The sequence below is a fragment of the Heterodontus francisci genome, chromosome 28 (genome assembly GCF_036365525.1).
Source record: "Heterodontus francisci isolate sHetFra1 chromosome 28, sHetFra1.hap1, whole genome shotgun sequence".
NCBI classification, from domain to species: domain Eukaryota; kingdom Metazoa; phylum Chordata; class Chondrichthyes; order Heterodontiformes; family Heterodontidae; genus Heterodontus; species Heterodontus francisci.
Window position 1 is genome coordinate 23,816,505 of NC_090398.1, and position 16,897 is coordinate 23,833,401.

The following is a 16,897-nucleotide window of genomic DNA, read 5'->3' on the forward strand; positions in this document are numbered from 1 at the left end:
CAGATCAAGGAGACAAAGCCATCAGGTTATATCTGAGCTATTCAGTGTTGGTGGGGTGGGGGTCAGAAAGCATTTCTTCACAAAAGAGCATGTAGGGACCCGGAACTCCCTCCCCCAAAAAGCAATTAGACTGGGGGGGAACAATTGAAAATGCCAAAACCGAGATTAGTAGATGTTTGAAAGAAAAACGGAAGCACTGGAAATGCTCGGCAGGTCTGGCAGCATCTGTGGATAGACAAACAGAGTTAACTTTTCAGGTCCATGACTTTTCATCAGAACCTTTGGTTTTATTAATAGATGTTTGTTGGACATTAAGGGTTGTGAAGTCAAGGCAGGTTGATGGAGTTTAAGATCCAGACCAGCCGTACTCTCATTCAATGGTGGAACAGGCTGGAGGGGCTGAATGGCCTCCTCCTGTTCCAATGTTCCTATGTAGTCCTTATAGCACGGGGAGCGCTATGGAGCACATCCGCACATGCCACCAACGCAGTGAAAACATTGCAGTTCATCTGAGCAGCCGCACTTCTGCTCTCTGCCATTAATCCGGGGATTTCCAGTGACTGGTCAGTTTTGCCTCTTGTGACGGGCAATGCAGACCGGTCTCGGTGGCACAATAAAGAGTCTGGTTGTCCGGGTTACAGGGGCTGGGCTCTGTTACTGAGTGAACTCGGCTCCAATCCGAACATGGCTCTGACAATGCGTCCAATATCAAAGATACAACAGGGAGGGAGTTCACCGTGTAACAGGGATGGTCCGGGAATAGAAACTCCAAGGAATGGACTGAACCAGGCCAGAATATGGGGGATGGCCTGGAAGAGAGACCCCAGGGAATGGATTGAACTGGGTCAGAATACAAGGGATGGTCCGGGGTAGAAACCCCACGGAATGGTCTGAACCATGTCAGTATACAGGGATGGTATCTGTTAGGACCAGATGAGGCAGGGAATAGAGCTCCCCTCTCAGCCTTTTCCTGGTTTGGCCGTAACAGGATTTAATTTTAAAACACCGTGTTTTTAGCGTCCCCTCAGTGAGTCCTTGCCCATTGCTCACGAATTGTAAATGCAAAAAAACCAACCAGACAGGTTTTCTAAAATCTAAACAAGAAAGGTATAAGTTTATTAACCCTAATACTCTAACTCAGTTAAAACTACTGAGAATACACGACGCGACCATACCAGCATGCATACACGATAAACGTATTCACGATAAACACACACACAAATAGAGATTGAGGGAGAGAAAGAAATAAGGGGGAAAGGTTTGAAATAATAGATGCAATTCAGTTACTGGTTCTGGGTTGGATGTAAAGTCTTTGATTGAAGTTAAGTCTTGCAGTTCTTGTTGAGGCCCAGTGCACACTTTCAAACTTGTTTAGCTGGTACCAGAAGGCTGTCTTGAGGCTTGAGTTACTCTGTGGGTCCCTGGGACTTTGCCTGAGAGAGCGAAAGACAGAAGTTCCGTTGCAGTCTCCTTCCAAAATTGTTCTGTGAGCACAATTCAATTAACTCCAGGTTGGCCAGCAGGTTATTCATGTGACTAGCTTTTTGCTTGAGACAGCCTCGCCTGCGGGTTTTGCGGATTCCTCACAGCTCACCAGACATTCTCAGTGGGTGGTGGGTGGGGCATGCTGATTCTTACACATTCGTGATGTTTCTTGGTCATCACTACTGACAAAGCCCATCTGGCTATTTGAATCCGGGGGTACTCACATTGTCTCTCCATGCCACTGTCTTTTAGAATGCAAATGTGCAGCCATGTTTTCAGTCATTGTTCTGTGGTCTTTTTAAAACAAGTTATGTTCAATGTGCAGTAAGCTTTCAATTAATAATGTTCCATATGACGAAATTAATATGTCTCATTTTGGCAAGTGTGGTTTCTGTCACATCACCGATAGAATCATGAGGGAATGGACTGAACCGGGTCAGAGCACAGGGGATAGAAACACCAGGGAATGGACTGAACCAGGTCAGAAAACAGGGGATGACCCGGGATAGAAACCCCAGGGAATGGTCTGGGCCAGCTGAAAATGCATGGGATTGTCCGAACCAGGTCAGAATACAGGGGATGCCGAGGATAGAAACCCCAGGGAATGGACTGAACCAGGTCAGAATACAGGGGATAGAAAACCCAGGGAATGGACTGAACTGGGTCAGAATACAGGGGATAGAAACACCAGGAAATGGACTGAACCAGGTCAGAATACAGGGGATAGAAACACCAGGGAATGACTGAACCAGGTCAGAATACAGGGGATAGAAACACCAGGGAATGGACTGAACTGGGTCAGAATACAGGGGATAGAAACACCAGGGAATGGACTGAACTGGGTCAGAATACAGGGGATAGGAACACCAGGGAATGGACTGAACTGGGTCAGAATACAGGGGATAGAAACACTAGGGAATGGACTGAACTGGGTCAGAATACAGAGGATGGCCCAGGATAGAAGCCCCAGGGAATAGTCTGGGCCAGGTCAAAATACAGGCAGTTGTCCGAACCAGGTCAGAATATAGGGGTGGTCCAGTATAGAAACCCCAGGGAACAGAATGAACCAGGTCAGAATGCAGAGCATGCTTGGGATAGAACTCCCATGGAGTGGACTGAACTGGGTCAGAATACAGGGGATGGTCTGGGATGGAAACCCCAGGGAATGGACTGAACCAGGTCAGGATACAAGGGGTGGTCTGGTGATGAAAGGTTGGTCAGTGTCATACACTGCAGCATTAGCAAAGCAGGAACTCGGCATTGTGTAATAAGCAGTGAGTGATTGGGGGAGGGAATAGCTGGCAGTTAATGCAGCAAACGTTGGGCAACACTGATGGTAATTTAGAGAAGTGGAGTTTGTTGGGAACCGAGTGATACTTTCAGCATTGTACCAGGACAGGAAGGGCTTTCCGCTGAGTAAATAAAAGGCTGACAGTGCTGTGGTAGGCACCTAAGTTTCTACTTCACACCGTGAATATTTGTCACATCTACTGTTCTGCCATTATTAGATCTCCTGGTGAATGACGGAGTGATGAGAAAGGTCCACAGCTGGAAGTAAACAGGGATTGTAGACTGAAGAATAACAGCAGGTGAAACAGCACAGGATTGTGAGAGCACCAACCAGAGAGAACCCTTCCCATTCAAAGAGCTGTCATAGATCGACTGGGGAGAAAGGTAAGAGAAAGTCCCATTTACTCTGATAAATACTGGTCCTGTAGACAGTCCACAAAGCTCACAAGTTAAGGCAGGACATAGTGAGGATGAGACTAGCAGAGTCTGAACACTGAGCACAATTACCTAACATGAAGGCCATGCGATGGAATGTAAAGTGAGATAAGATAAAGTGAGATAAAGTGAATCCTGTGTGCATTGTAGTGTAAAGGGATTTGGTCTGAGAAGCGAGTCCAGTCTGGGACAGAGCCCAGTAGATGGACATCTACCTGTTCATTAGGCTGGGCTGAACTCTCTCCAACTCCAATTCAGATCTGAATATTGAAATGGCTTTGATCGAGTGATAAATCATATGGGAGACTGAACTGAGAAACTAATTACAGTCAGTGAACACAACGCAGCGATTGATTACTTTGACTAGTCAACAGCTCCACTATTGTATTATGCGGCTACCAGGATGGTGTAAAGTGACTCGATGGACCTTACCCTTTCTCTATCTGCCAATTCCTCTGTTCCTCTGCCGTCTCTTCTCTCAGTAAATTGTCCCAGGCCACTCAACCTATCTGCAGAGCTGTAGTTACTTTCCCCTTTCTGCCAAAATGCCTTCTTGCAGAAATCAAAATAGGCACTATTCTAGCTGTGGCCATGGCACTGCATTTTAGTTAAAATTTTGTTCCCCTGCTGTAGCCGAGGCTGGCAAGTCCACTTTTGCAGCCTATCTCTGGTTACTCTGTGATTATGGGTCTACTCCTTGAACCACTGCACCCCCTGTAGTGATGGTGCTCTCACACAATAGTGTGAGAGATATTACTGGGATATTAGCCAGTGATAGTGAAGCCATACAGGTCCAAATAAGGGTAGTGTGTGACTTGGAGACAATGGTGTTCCAATGGCGTTCCTTCTCGCTGTTAAAGTCACGGAAGAGGGAAATGCTGTCAAAGGAAATGGTGTGTGTGTATACAGAGCTGGGAATATCTGCGAAACGGAGTGGTTTGTAACAGAGTGGCAAAGGGAATTTGATGAGAGTGGGAATTCGGTGCAGCAGGATAAGGTGGTGCTCAGAGCTTTAAACCAAAGGGCAACAGTCAGTATAATTATATCGATTTTTTTAAAGGGATCTTTTTTGAGTGCAATGATGGTACAACTGAAATCTCTTGTCTACCATTTGTGTGCCATGTAGGAACTCCAGGAAGTTTCATGTGCCCTGGATAAACCACATGTACAGGAGGTGCTTCCATTTGCTCGAACTCACGCTCAGGGTTTCTGAGCTTGAGGAGTGGCTGGAGTCCCTCCCAGGGCCGACAGGAGGCTGACAATTTCCTGGTGGGCACCTTCCAGATGATAGTCACCCCGCAACTATCGACAGTTCCAGAGAATAGTATGTGGCCATCCCGCAGATTGGAAAGAGGCAGTCAGTACCAGAATCCTGGAGTGTAGCACTTCCAAACCGGCTTTCAGCAATGAATACCAGTGAGGGTGCCGATGAGCTGCAAGACTGCAGTCTGGAGCACATCCACGACATTTTGAGGCAAAGGAATGCAGAGGGAGCACAGCAAAGTGTAGAAATGCAATGGTTATAGGGGATGCAATACTCAGGGGAATGGACGTGTGTTTCTGCAGCTTCCAACGTGAGTCTCGCATGGCGTGTTGCCTCTCTGGTGGCAAGATAAAGGACATCACTGGGAGGGTGTAGAGCATTTTGAGGGGGAAGGAGGATAAGCCAGTAGTCGTGCCCCATGTGGGAACTAATGACTTGGGAAGGAAGAGGGTTGAGGTCCTGCAGTCAATTTCAGGAGCTAGGAGGAAAGTTAAGTAGCAAGACCTCCATGGTAGTAATCTCTGGATTACTCCCAATGCCACGTGTTAGTGAGTGTTTCCTAACCTCGCTCCTGAAAGGTCTGGCTCACATTTTTAGGCTGTGTCCACTTGTCCTAGATTCCCCAACCAGTGGAAATTGTGCGTGTCTCTCTCTCTATCTCTCTCTCTCCCCCCCCTATCAGTTCCCTTAATATCATGAAAACCTTGATGCAATCAATGCTTAATCTTCTAAATTCCAGAGAATACAATCCTAGTTTGGATAATCTCTCCTCAAAATTTAACTCTTGAAGTGCAGCCATTCTGGTAAATCCACGCTATGATCTATGATGTGTGGAATTGAACAGTTACTGCAGGCTGGAGAAATGGTGCAGGAGAGAGTTTCAGATTCCAGGGGCATTGGCACCAGCTCTGGGCAGGATAGACCTGCACATAATGGACACTTTGCACCTGAATAGAGCTGGGGCCAATGTCCTCGCAGGCAGTTTAACTAGTACAGTGGGAGAGGGTTTAGACTATTTGGGCAGCGGAGTGCGCACCAGGATGAAATGTTCCTGAGAGGAGAGAAGGTGCACAGAGGACTCAGAGAGGCAAATAGCACCAGCGTAAAGAACAGTGAAGAAATAGGAGGGATCGCACAGGAGCTGAACGTGAAGCAATCTAAGAAATGTTTGGAGCGCAGGTACATAAATGCACGTAGCATGGTAAATAAGGTCGGTGAGCTGCAGGCACAAGTCTCCATATGCGACTATGGCAAAAAGGGGAGAATTGGGAAATTGGTATTCCTGGCTACACGGTGTTCAGGAAAGATAAGGAAAGAAACAGAAGGGAGGTGACAGTGTGAATCAAACATGTTATGATCGCACTGGAGAGGGATGATGTTGTTGAAGGAAAAATGACAAAAGCTTATTTGGTTATAATTAAGCAACAATAGAGGAATTATTGCATTACTGGTTGTATACTATAAGCCACCAAATAGTAATAAGGAATCAGAGGAGAAAAACTTGCAAGAAAGTTATAGAAAGAAGTAAGAACTACACAGTGGTGATAATGGGACCTTCAGTCATCTTAAAATAGATGCAACAGCAACAATGTGACAGTTGAAGAGTGGGAGGAGTTCCTAAAATGTGTACAAAAGAACTTTCTTTATCAGTGTTTCCGGTCCGATGAGGAAATATAATTCTGGGAAATGAAGCAGGGCAAGGGAGCATGTTTTAGTAGGAGAGCACTTGGGCAACAGTAATTATATCATCAGGCTCAGAATTATAATGGAAAGTACAAGCTGCAATCAAGCATAAAAATGCTCAACTACAGGAGGGCCAACCTCATTGAATTGCCCGAAAGTTTAATAGGACCACGTGGATTGGAATCCTAAGTTGTTCGGCAAAACAGTAAGTGGAGCATGGTATGCTTTCAAAGAGGGGATGGTGGAGGCACCGAGTGGGCACATTCCTTTGCTTGTGGGGCGGGTGTCACTTTTTTGTCCCAAAGAGTCACTTTTAGAGTCATGTACGGCACAGAAGGAGACCATTCGGCCCATCGAGCCCATGCCGGCTCTCCACAGAGCTGGTCAGTCATTCCCACTTGCCTGCTCCATCCCCCTAGCCCTGCAAGTGGCCGTTCAATTTCCTTTTCAAGTCCTCGATTGTCTCCACTTCAACTGCTCTTGTGGGCAGCGAGTTCCAGGCCATTACCACTTGTTCGATTAAAATGTTCTCCCTCATATTCCCCTGCAGAGGGGAGCCCAGATCTTCCTGGATGACTAAATATGACTTAAAATGAGACAGAAAAAGGAGGCTTCTTATTATTGTAGAAAAATTATGGAGAATCAAGCTGAATACAGAAGAGACAGTGAAGAACTCAAAAATGCTAATTAGAGGTACAAAGAGAGAGCATGAGAAAACATTAGCAGCGAACATAAAAAGGAATCCAGAATTATTTTATAAATACATAATAAAAGGGTTGTCAAAGGAAGGGTGAGGCTGATTAGGGACCAAAAAGGAGAACTTCTTGTCTGGGCCAAGGGCACGGCTGAGGTACTAACAGATACTTTGCATCTGTCTGCACTAGAGGATGCTGCCAATCTATTTGGAAAGGAAGATGCAGCAATAATATTGGATTAGATATAAAGAAGTTGGCTGTCCTCAGAGTAGAAAGGTTACCCGGTCTGGATAGGATGCATCCGAGGGAAGAAAGGGTGGAAATTACAGAGATAAAAGCAAAATACTGCGGATGCTGGAAATCTGAAATAAAAACAAGAAATGCTGGAACCACTCAGCAGGTCTGGCAGCAACTGTGGAAAGAGAAGCAGAGTTAACATTTCGGGTCAGTGACCCTTCTTCGGAACTGGCAAATATTAGAAATGTCAAAGGTGAAAAGCAAGTGAGGCGGGAGTGGGGCAAGAGATAACAAAGGAGAAGGTGTAGATTGGACAAGGCCACATAGGTGACCAAAAGGTCATGGAGCAAAGGCAAACAATATGTTAATGGTGTGTTGAAAGACAAAGCATTAGTATAGATAGGGTGTTAACGGACTGAAGATTGAACAGCAGCAAGTACAAACATGGAAAAAAAACAGTGGGTAAGCAAACTGAACAAACTAAGATGAAATGAAATAAACATTGAAAAAAAATTGTAAAAAATGTATAAAAGAAAAAAAGAAAAAATAACTAAAAATAAAAGTAAAATGGGGGGCCCGTCATGCTCTGAAATTATTGAACTCAATGTTCAGTCCAGCAGGCTGAAGTGTGCCTAATCGGTAGATGAGATGCTGTTCCTCGAGCTTGCGTTGATGTTCACTGGAACACTGCAGCAAGCCTAGGACAGAAATGTGAGCATGAGAGCAGGGGGGAGTGTTGAAATAGCAAACAACCGGAAACTCAGGGTCCTGCTTGCGGACTGAGCAATTTATTATTGGTAATTACAGAGGCTGTAGCCACAATCTTCTAGTTGTCCTTGGATGTAGGAGTGGTATTAGAGGACTGGAGAATTGCAAATGTTACACCGCTGTTTTAAAAAGGGAAGAGGGTTAAACATATTGGTCTAATACCACTGCTATGGAAACATTTAGAGACAGTAATCTGTGAAAAAATTAATTGGCATTTGGAAAAGCATTGAATAATAAATGAATAAAAGCAAAATACTGCGGATGCTGGAAATCTGAAATAAAAACAAGAAATGCTGGAACCACTCAGCAGGTCTGGCAGCATTTGTGGAAAGAGAAGCAGAGTTAATATTTCGATCCGTGACCCTTCTAATAAATGAATGTCGGTACAGATCTGTTGAAGACAAATCCTATTTGACTACCTTGTTTGAATTTTTTGTTGAAGGAGTGGGGGGGATTGATGAGGAAAGTGCGGTCGATATGATGCTCATAGACTATTTAAAAGCGCCTGACAAAGTGCCACAGAATCGGTTTGCTAGCTAAATGAAAGCCCATGGGAAAAAAGGGACAACTGGATATAAAGCGGGCTAAGGGACAGTAAACAGAGAGTTGTGGTAAATGGTTATTTTTCAGACTGGAGTAAAGTATACAGTGGTATTCCCCAGGGTTGGTATTAGGACTACTACACTTTTGGATGTATATTAATGACCTGGACTTGAGTGCACAGGGCATAATTTCAACGTTTGAAACTCAGAAATAGTAGTAAAAGTGAGGAGGACAATGCTAGGCTTCTGGTGGATATAGACATGGCAGATGAAATTTAATGCAGAAAAGCGTGGAGTGATAAATTTTGGCGGGAAGACTAACGAGAGGTGATATACACATGGTACAATTTAAACAGGAGTGTGGAAACGGAGAAATCTGGGGTGTCCGTACACAAATCTTTGGTTGCCAGTCAAGTTGAGAATGCTGATGAAAAAATGTATATGTGATCCTTCATTTCATTAATAGATGACTCGAAGCCGTTTATGCTAAACCTCAATAAAACACTGGCTAGGACTCTGCTGGAATACTGTGTTCAATTCTGGGCACAAGATAGGAAGGATGTCAGGACCTTGGAGTGGGTGTGCAAGAGGCCTACTGGAGTACCAGGGCTGAGGGACTTCATACTCTGCTGTAACCTAGAATATAATGTTTTGCAGATAACCATAACTGATATGGGGAATCCCTCAAGTAAACAACGTTATCTTCAAGGCCCTGCTGCAAGGGAAGGTGATCAGGACACAGGAACTGGTACCAGTGAACAAAGTCAGATTCAACACCCTGCTACAAGGGAAGGTGATCAGGACACAGGAACCAGTATCAGTGAACAAAGTCAGATTCAACACCCTGCTACAAGGGAAGGTGATCAGGATACAGGAACCAGTATCAGTGAACAAAGTCAGATTCAACACCCTGCTACAAGGGAAGGTGATCAGGACACAGGAACCGGTACCAATACCAATGGACAAAGTCAGATTCAACATCCTGCTGCAAGGGAAGGTGATCAGGACACAGGAACCAGCAGAAGGGAAGCGACAATATTAACTGACAATGCACCAAGCTTTGACCAAAAAACAGGTTCGTAGAATGACTGTCATACAGTTAGAAATATGAAACTTTTGTTAATAGCTGTATGTACCACATGTTCGGGGTTCTGTTCTCTGCCCCTGTATTATAGTTAAGGTTTTTGTTTAGACATAAGTGTGAATGGCGAAGAAATGGCTTTTCATGCATTCAGTGGGTGTTGCCCTCTGAATGTACACCCAATCACATGGCCACAAAGTAAGTCTCAAAAGTGACCATCTCTTCCATTTAAATAAAATGAATGATTTGTGAGCATCACTTGCACTGCTCAATGGCAGTGTGCTGAATGGAGGGTGTCAGCGTACTGAATGGAGGGTGTCAGCGTACTGAATGGAGGGTGTCAGCATACTGAATGGAGGGTGTCAGCGTGCTGAATGGGGGGGTGTCAGCGTGCTGAATGGGGGGGTGTCAGCGTGCTGAATGGGGGGGTGTCAGCGTGCTGAATGGAGGGTGTCAGCATACTGAATGGAGGGTGTCAGCATGCTGAATGAGGGGGTGTCAGCGTGCTGAATGGGGGGGTGTCAGCGTGCTGAATGGGGGGGCGTCAGCGTGCTGAATGGGGGGGTGTCAGCGTGCTGAATGGGGGTTGTCAGCGTGCTGAATGGGGGGGTGTCAGCATGCTGAATGGGGGGGTGTCAGCGTGCTGAATGGGGGGGTGTCAGCGTGCTGAATGGGGGGGTGTCAGCGTTTTTTAAATTCATTCATGGGATGTGGGCATCGCTGGCTGGACCACCATTTATTGCCCATCCCTAATTGCCTTCGAGAAGGTGGTGGTGAGCTGCCTTCTTGAACCGCTGCAGTCCATTTGGGGTAGGTGCACCCACCGTGCTGTTAGGAAGGGAGTTGAGAATTTTGACCCAGTAACAGTGAATGACTGGTGATATAGTTCCAAGTCAGGATGGTGTGTGACTTGGATGGGAACTTGCAGGTGGTGGTATTCCCATGCATTTGCTGCCCTTGTCCTTCTGGTTGGTAGAGGTCGCGGGTTTGGAAGGTGCTGTCTAAGGAGTCTTGGTGCATTGCTGCAGTACATCTTGTAGATGGTACACACTGCTGCCACTGTGCATCGGTGGTGGAGGGAGTGAATGTTTGTAGATGGGGTGCCAATCAAGCAGGCTGCTTTGTCCTGGATGGTGTTGAGCTTCTTGAGTGTTGTTGGAGCTGCACCCATCCAGGCAAGTGGAGAGTATTCCATCACACTCCTGACTTGTGCCTTGTAGATGGTGGACAGGCTTTGGGGAGTCAGGAGGTGGGTTACTCGCTGCAGGATTCCTAGCCTCTGACCTGTTCTTGTTGCCACGGTATTTATGTGGCTACTCCAGTTCACTTTCTGGTCAATGGTAACCCCGAGGATGTTGATAATGTGCTGAATGGAGGGTGTCAGCGTGCTAAATGGGGGGAGTCAATTGTACTGATGCTGAAGGCAAAGCTGCTGCTTGAAAAGTGGAGGAGCACTTTGGTGGAAGGTTGGGGGCAATGGCTGGCAGAGCAAATCCCACAGGGGCTGTCCAGATTTCGGACACGGCTTTTGAGGTTTTGCAAGAGCAGCTCTCCAGGATTTGGGACATCTCCTATCCATCAGGTGACAGGAACCTCTCCAGGCATGCTGCGAGTGATCAGTGGTGGCAGAATGTGTCAGTGCCAGAAATATAAGCCCAGACCATAGCTGCATTTCAGGAAGAACTTCAATTACCTCACAAGGTCACAGAATACAAACCTGACACTCATTTATAGTTAAGCCCCTCGGTTTAGCCTGGTATTAACTGTTAACCTTCCCTCGCCAATTACCAGAACTCTGCTCGATTCACTGCAAATTCCTATATATATTCGGCAGTCCAGCAGCCGGAACATCTTAATAAGGGGAATGCATTTTCTGCTAAACGATGAAGCCAACATGGCACAGCAGTAGGTTGTATAGATTCATACAATTTATAACCCTAACGTGTTGCCATGGTTTAAAAGCATTTTTCTCATTGATAATTCCTATCGCAATTCCTTATGAACAGAAAATCACATTCATGCTATTCAGTCCTCCCAACACTGATGGTGCTGTAGTGAACATTCACACATGTCCTCCTGCCATTCTCGCCTCTTTCAAAAAACTCAGTGAGAACCCATTCCAGTCCGCCTGCTGAAGTATGAGTAAGACCATTGAGATTCATAAGTAATGAATTAAAATTCTTCTTGAAAATGCACACTTGGTGTATACATCATAATTACCACTGCCCTTGTCACACTTTCTTCCCGCTGCACATCAGACTTCACAATTCAGACATCAAACTTGGATTCTAATCTCTCGCTCACTGTGACTGGGGTTTTGATGGATAGAGAGAAACTGTTCCCACTCGTGAAAGGATCGGGAACGCGAGGGCACCGATTTAAAGTATTTGGTAAGAGAACCAAAAGTGACATGAGCAAAACCTTTCACGCAGCGAGCGGTTAAGGTCTGCAATGCGCTGCCTGAGAACGTAAGTGGAGGCAGGTTCAACTGAAGCATTCAAAAGGGAATTAGACTGTTATATGAAAAGGAAAAATGTGCAGGGTTACAGGGAGAAGGAACGGGAATGGAACTGAGTGAATTGCTCTTTTGGAGAGCCGATGTGGACATGATGGGCTGAATGGCCCCCTTCTGCACTGTAACAGTTCTGTGATTCTGTGATTATTCATTTAATATTGCGTATTCAGCACAGAAACGGGCCATTCGACTGATAAAGTCCACGTCAGTGCTTCCGCTCGACACAAGCCCCCTCCCACCGCTTTTCATCTAACCTTACCAGCATACCCTTCTATTCCTTTCTTCCACCTGTGTCTATCTAACTTCCACTTAAATGCATTAATACTATTTACCTCAATTATTCCTTGTGGGTGCATTCCACATTCTTACCACTCTCTGGGTAAAGGTGTTGTGTCTGAATTTCCTAATGGGTTTTTTGTAATTATTTTATGGCCTCTATTTTTGACCTCACAATTGGAAGCATTTTCTTCACATCTATCCCATCAAAACATTTCATAATCTTAAAGACCTTTATCAACTCACCCCCTGCCCCTCTTTTTTAAAGAGAAAAGAGCCGCAGGCTGCTCGGTCTTTCCTGTGTCACGCACACTGGAAATGTAATGATACAACAATCATGGACTAAATCTGAAGAGTTATGGCAAATGGACTTTGTCTTTAAAAAATGCGCCTTTATTTTTAGAAAAAGTGAACAGTGGCCCAAAATGGCCTCAAAGGACAAATCTTCAAAGCTAAAAGGTGTCAATGGAACCCACCCTAAGCCTATACTAAAAGATTCAGAATTGAATGTCTTCTTCTGAAACAAAGGAGGTGTGAAGCAGCCACGTCCTGGCTCAGAATGCGATCACCACAGTGTGGAAGAGATGGGAACATCTTCTACCAGGAGGTGAGAGGTGACAGTTCTACCTTTGAAAAAACAGCCAGAGAGAGGAAGACTCACCCAGGAGAGAAGCAACATCTAACAGGCAGAAAGCACATGCCCTGCTGAAAAATCCAACATCTGCATTATACAGTGGTGAGAGCTTGAAGTAACCCACCATCTTCAACAGAACCTTCTATCAAGAGAGAAATCTGCACTCATTTCAGGCTTGCATCCATCTAGAACTTGATTTCCAAGAGAATTCAACAGGTTTATTGTAACCATTCCCCTCCCCCGCCACTAAAAGCTGCCTTCCTTTTTCCCTCCTTTATCTGTCTCTTCTTGTGCATGTGAGCAAATGTTGTGAGTGGATGCAGTTGCAAAAATTTCAGCATAAGGCGTATCGTCTTCCTGATTTTAAAACCTCCAAGAAAACCTGTCCTTGTCTGTTTATTTGAAAAACAAAACACCAAAGGGGCTAAACTCTAACACAAATACACTTGTTGTGGTCAGATGGGCTGTTGATCAGTGGGAACCACCCATGTCACACCATGTGGCCATAACACCTAATAGTTTTATCTTCCTAGTTTTGTTATCATCTTTGTGAATCATTTGTATTCACAGATCCAAACTCTACAACTGCTGAGTTCTTGATGAAGTGTGACGATTTCCAGCTGTTCCAGTTGATAAAATTCTACCAGCACAGACTCGAGCAGGCCATTGAAGAAGGGGTGGACAGAGTCAGCTCATTGTTAACAGGAGAGCGGCATTTCAGTGGACAAGAACATCGGGTAAGTGGAGGGGACGCAGTGAGTTTGGGTTATTTAAACAGATCTCAGAATGCTAGAATGTTACAGAAGTGTAATAGACCAAATACGAAAGAAATGGATAAAGCTGAGAAGGTTGTGAGTCTGAAACGATGATACAAAGAGGTGAAAATGCTCAGTGGATCCATCAGTATCTCTACATAGGACAGGGGAATGGCTTGGGTCTATTACACACTATAGCCACGGCACACCAGTGGTGGAGGGAGTGGATATTTAAGCTGATGTATGGGCGGCTGATGAAGTGGATTACTTTGTTCAGGATGATGTGGCGCTTCTTCACTATTGCTGCTGCAAACATCCAGGCAACTGGACAGTGTTCTATCAAACGCCTGATCAATGTCTTGTACATATTGGAGAGGCTTTGGGGTGTTGGGGTAAGCCGCAAGCCGCAAAATGCCCAGCGTCTGGCCTCCTCTCGTAACCACGGCTTTTATATGGCTGCGGAAGTTAAGTTTCTGGTCAATGGTAACCTCCAGGATGTTGATGAGGGGTGGTATCAGTGATGGCAATGCCATTGAATTACAAAAGGGGGCACTAAGACTCCTATTGGAAAAGACCATTGCCTGGAACTTGTGCAGCACAAATATTAAGTATCAAGGTTGGATATTGTCCAGGTCTTGCTGATGTAGCCTTCATGATCTGAGAATTTGTGAATGGAGCTGAACACTGTGTAACCATCAACAAACATCCCCACTTCTGACCTTACGATGGATGGAATGATGAAGCAGCTGAAGATGGCTGCCCTGAGACGCTACCTGAAGGAGCTCCTGTAGTGATGTCCTGGGGCTGAGTTGATTGGCTTCTAATAACCACACCAATCTTCCGTTTTCCAAGCACAACTACAACTATTGGAGAAGTCACAACCTCCCCGAATCCCAGTGACTTACGTTTGTTCACGCTGTCACTCTCCCCCAACCTCTGGAATTTAATTCAATTGTCCATGATGTGACCTTGGCTGTAATATGTTCTGGAGCTGATTAGTCCTGGTGGAACCCAAATTGAGCATCATTGATCAGCTTAGTACTGAGGAAGTGCGATTTGGCAGCACTGTTGATGACTCCTCCATCACTTTCAGAGTAGGCTGATAGCATGATAATTCGCTGGGTTCACTTGTTAATTGTTTATTGATTGTGTTTCATTTTTTTAATTCATTCTTGGGATGTGGGCATCGCTTTATTGCCCATCCCTAATTGCCCTTGAGAAGGTGGTGATGAGCTGCCTTCTTGAACCATTGCAGTCCATGTGGTGTAGGTACACCCACAGTGCTGTTAGGAAGGGAGTTCCATGATTTTGACCCAGCGGCAGTGAAGGAATGGCGATATAGTTCCAAGTCAGGATAGTGTGTGACTTGGAGGGCAACTTGCAGATGGTGGTGTTCCCATGTATTTGCTGCCCTTGCCTTTGACCTGGTAGAGGTCATGGGTTTGGAAGGTGCTGTCGAAGGAGACTTGGTGCATTGCTGCAGTGCATCTTGTAGATGGTACAAACTGCTGCCACTTTGCGTTGGGAGTGGAGGGAGTGAATGTTTGTAGATGGGATGCTGATCAAGCGGGCTGCTTTGACCTGGATGGTATTGAGCTTCTTGAGTGTGATGCTTATATAGGTGTCAGAGAGATGCCGGGCTCTGAGGTTGCAGATTGTGCTGGAATACAATTCTGCAAATGGCCCACGTGGATTCCCAGTTATGAGTGCCCAGTGAGCACAGTGTTAGTTCCTCACAGCACAGTGGTCATTCTGCTCAGTGTGAAGACAGGACTTGGCTTCAGGAACTGTGCAGCGATCATTACCACCAATAGTGTCATCAGCAGACCAATCTGTGACAGGTAGATTGCTGAGGGTGAGGTCATTCTTTTGTGTTGGTTCTCTCAATACCTACCGCAAGCCTAGTCTGATATTTCTAAATGCTTCAGATTCAAATTCACAATCTGCGACGGTATGATTTGAACTCTTGTTTATTACTCCAGCATCATAACCACCATTCTACAGTCGTTGATGTCCAATGTCTGACAGACACTTCACAGAAGCTCAATCAACTTCTTCTGCATTAAAGCTGCTATTTAAATGTAAGCTGCTGATGAAAGTCCGACTGCTGGATATGTGTGTTTTCAGTGACCAATGTTTCAAAGCGGCAGCAAATGTGTAAAATAATGGGCATCAGGCATTTCAGTTACTGGCGGGAGAAGTGATTGGATTTTTCATCACCGTCATTATTGATCAATTCTCCTGACCGATAAATCAACAGTGGTTGTTCCGATTAGTCAGCGGTAGTTTCTCAGACCATTTTCTAGCTGCTTCCCTCACTTCAGATTCGCCCAGGGTGGCGCAGTGGTTAGCACCGCAGCCTCACAGCTCCAGCGACCCGGGTTCGATTCCGGGTACTGCCTGTGTGGAGTTTGCAAGTTCTCCCTGTGTCTGCGTGGGTTTCCTCCGGGTGCTCCGGTTTCCTCCCACAGGCCAAAAGACTTGCAGGTTGATAGGTAAATTGGCCATTATAAATTGCCCCTAGTATAGGTAGGTGGTAGGGGAATATAGGGACAGGTGGGGATGTGGTAGGAATATGGGATTAGTGTAGGATTAGTATAAATGGGTCGTTGATGGTCGGCACAGACTCAGTGGGCCAAAGGGCCTGTTTCAGTGCTGTATCTCTAAAACTAAACGAAAACTAAAAAACTAAGCCCCATCCCCTGCCCTCGAGTTAATAGAGAGCTAATGATGCTCAGTGCAGCTTGTATTTAAGGGCTGGGTTTTTTCCCCCAATCAGGGGAGTTACTGCTGGACAGGGAGTGAATCCAGAAGGGAATAGTGGAAACTGGTGTTTGTGCTGAACTATGGATTGAGAATAAAACAGTGTGGATCGCAGACTGTCTCCTGCTTCCTGATTTGGCAAATGGACATCTGACCACCAGAACCATACAACTGATTTCCATTTCGTTTTTGTCAAATTTATTCCCCGTTATTGACTGCATGAAGATCTGAAATTGATAGATTTTTTTTTGCTAGCCAAGGGTGTTAAGGGATGTGGACCCAAGGCAGGTGGATGAAGTTCGGATACGGAGCCACTCAGATCTAATTGAAAGGCAGAATCGGCTCTAGGGGCTGAATGGCCTACGACTGCCCCCATGTTCCCAAGATGTTTACAGAATATTCAACCGACGTTCAGAATGGATCAGTACCAGCTCAGTGACTCCTTTCTGTGCTGAAAAGAACTGGGATATCCCC

General features: G+C 45.5%; 2 protein-coding genes across 11 annotated transcripts in view; one reads left to right on the forward strand and one right to left on the reverse strand.

Annotated features, from left to right (window-relative positions):
* Positions 1–16,897, reverse strand: part of LOC137385137 (NACHT, LRR and PYD domains-containing protein 3-like) — a 130,287-nt gene that overhangs the window by 91,424 nt on the left and 21,966 nt on the right. The window lies entirely within an intron of this gene.
* LOC137385139 (NACHT, LRR and PYD domains-containing protein 3-like) overlaps positions 1–16,897 on the forward strand; it is a 33,847-nt gene that overhangs the window by 5,031 nt on the left and 11,919 nt on the right. For 5 of the 10 annotated variants that reach the window (XM_068059992.1, XM_068059991.1, XM_068059995.1 and 2 more), the window contains 3 exons: positions 2,994–3,159; positions 9,057–9,474; positions 13,476–13,642. In XM_068059992.1, the coding sequence (XP_067916093.1) occupies positions 9,072–9,474; positions 13,476–13,642 (570 nt within the window). In that variant the 5' untranslated portion in view covers positions 2,994–3,159; positions 9,057–9,071. Of the gene's footprint in view, positions 1–2,881; positions 3,160–6,176; positions 6,363–9,056; positions 9,475–13,475; positions 13,643–16,897 lie in introns of those variants that run through there. The other 5 variants (XM_068059999.1, XM_068060001.1, XM_068060000.1 and 2 more) reach the window with 3 other exon arrangements.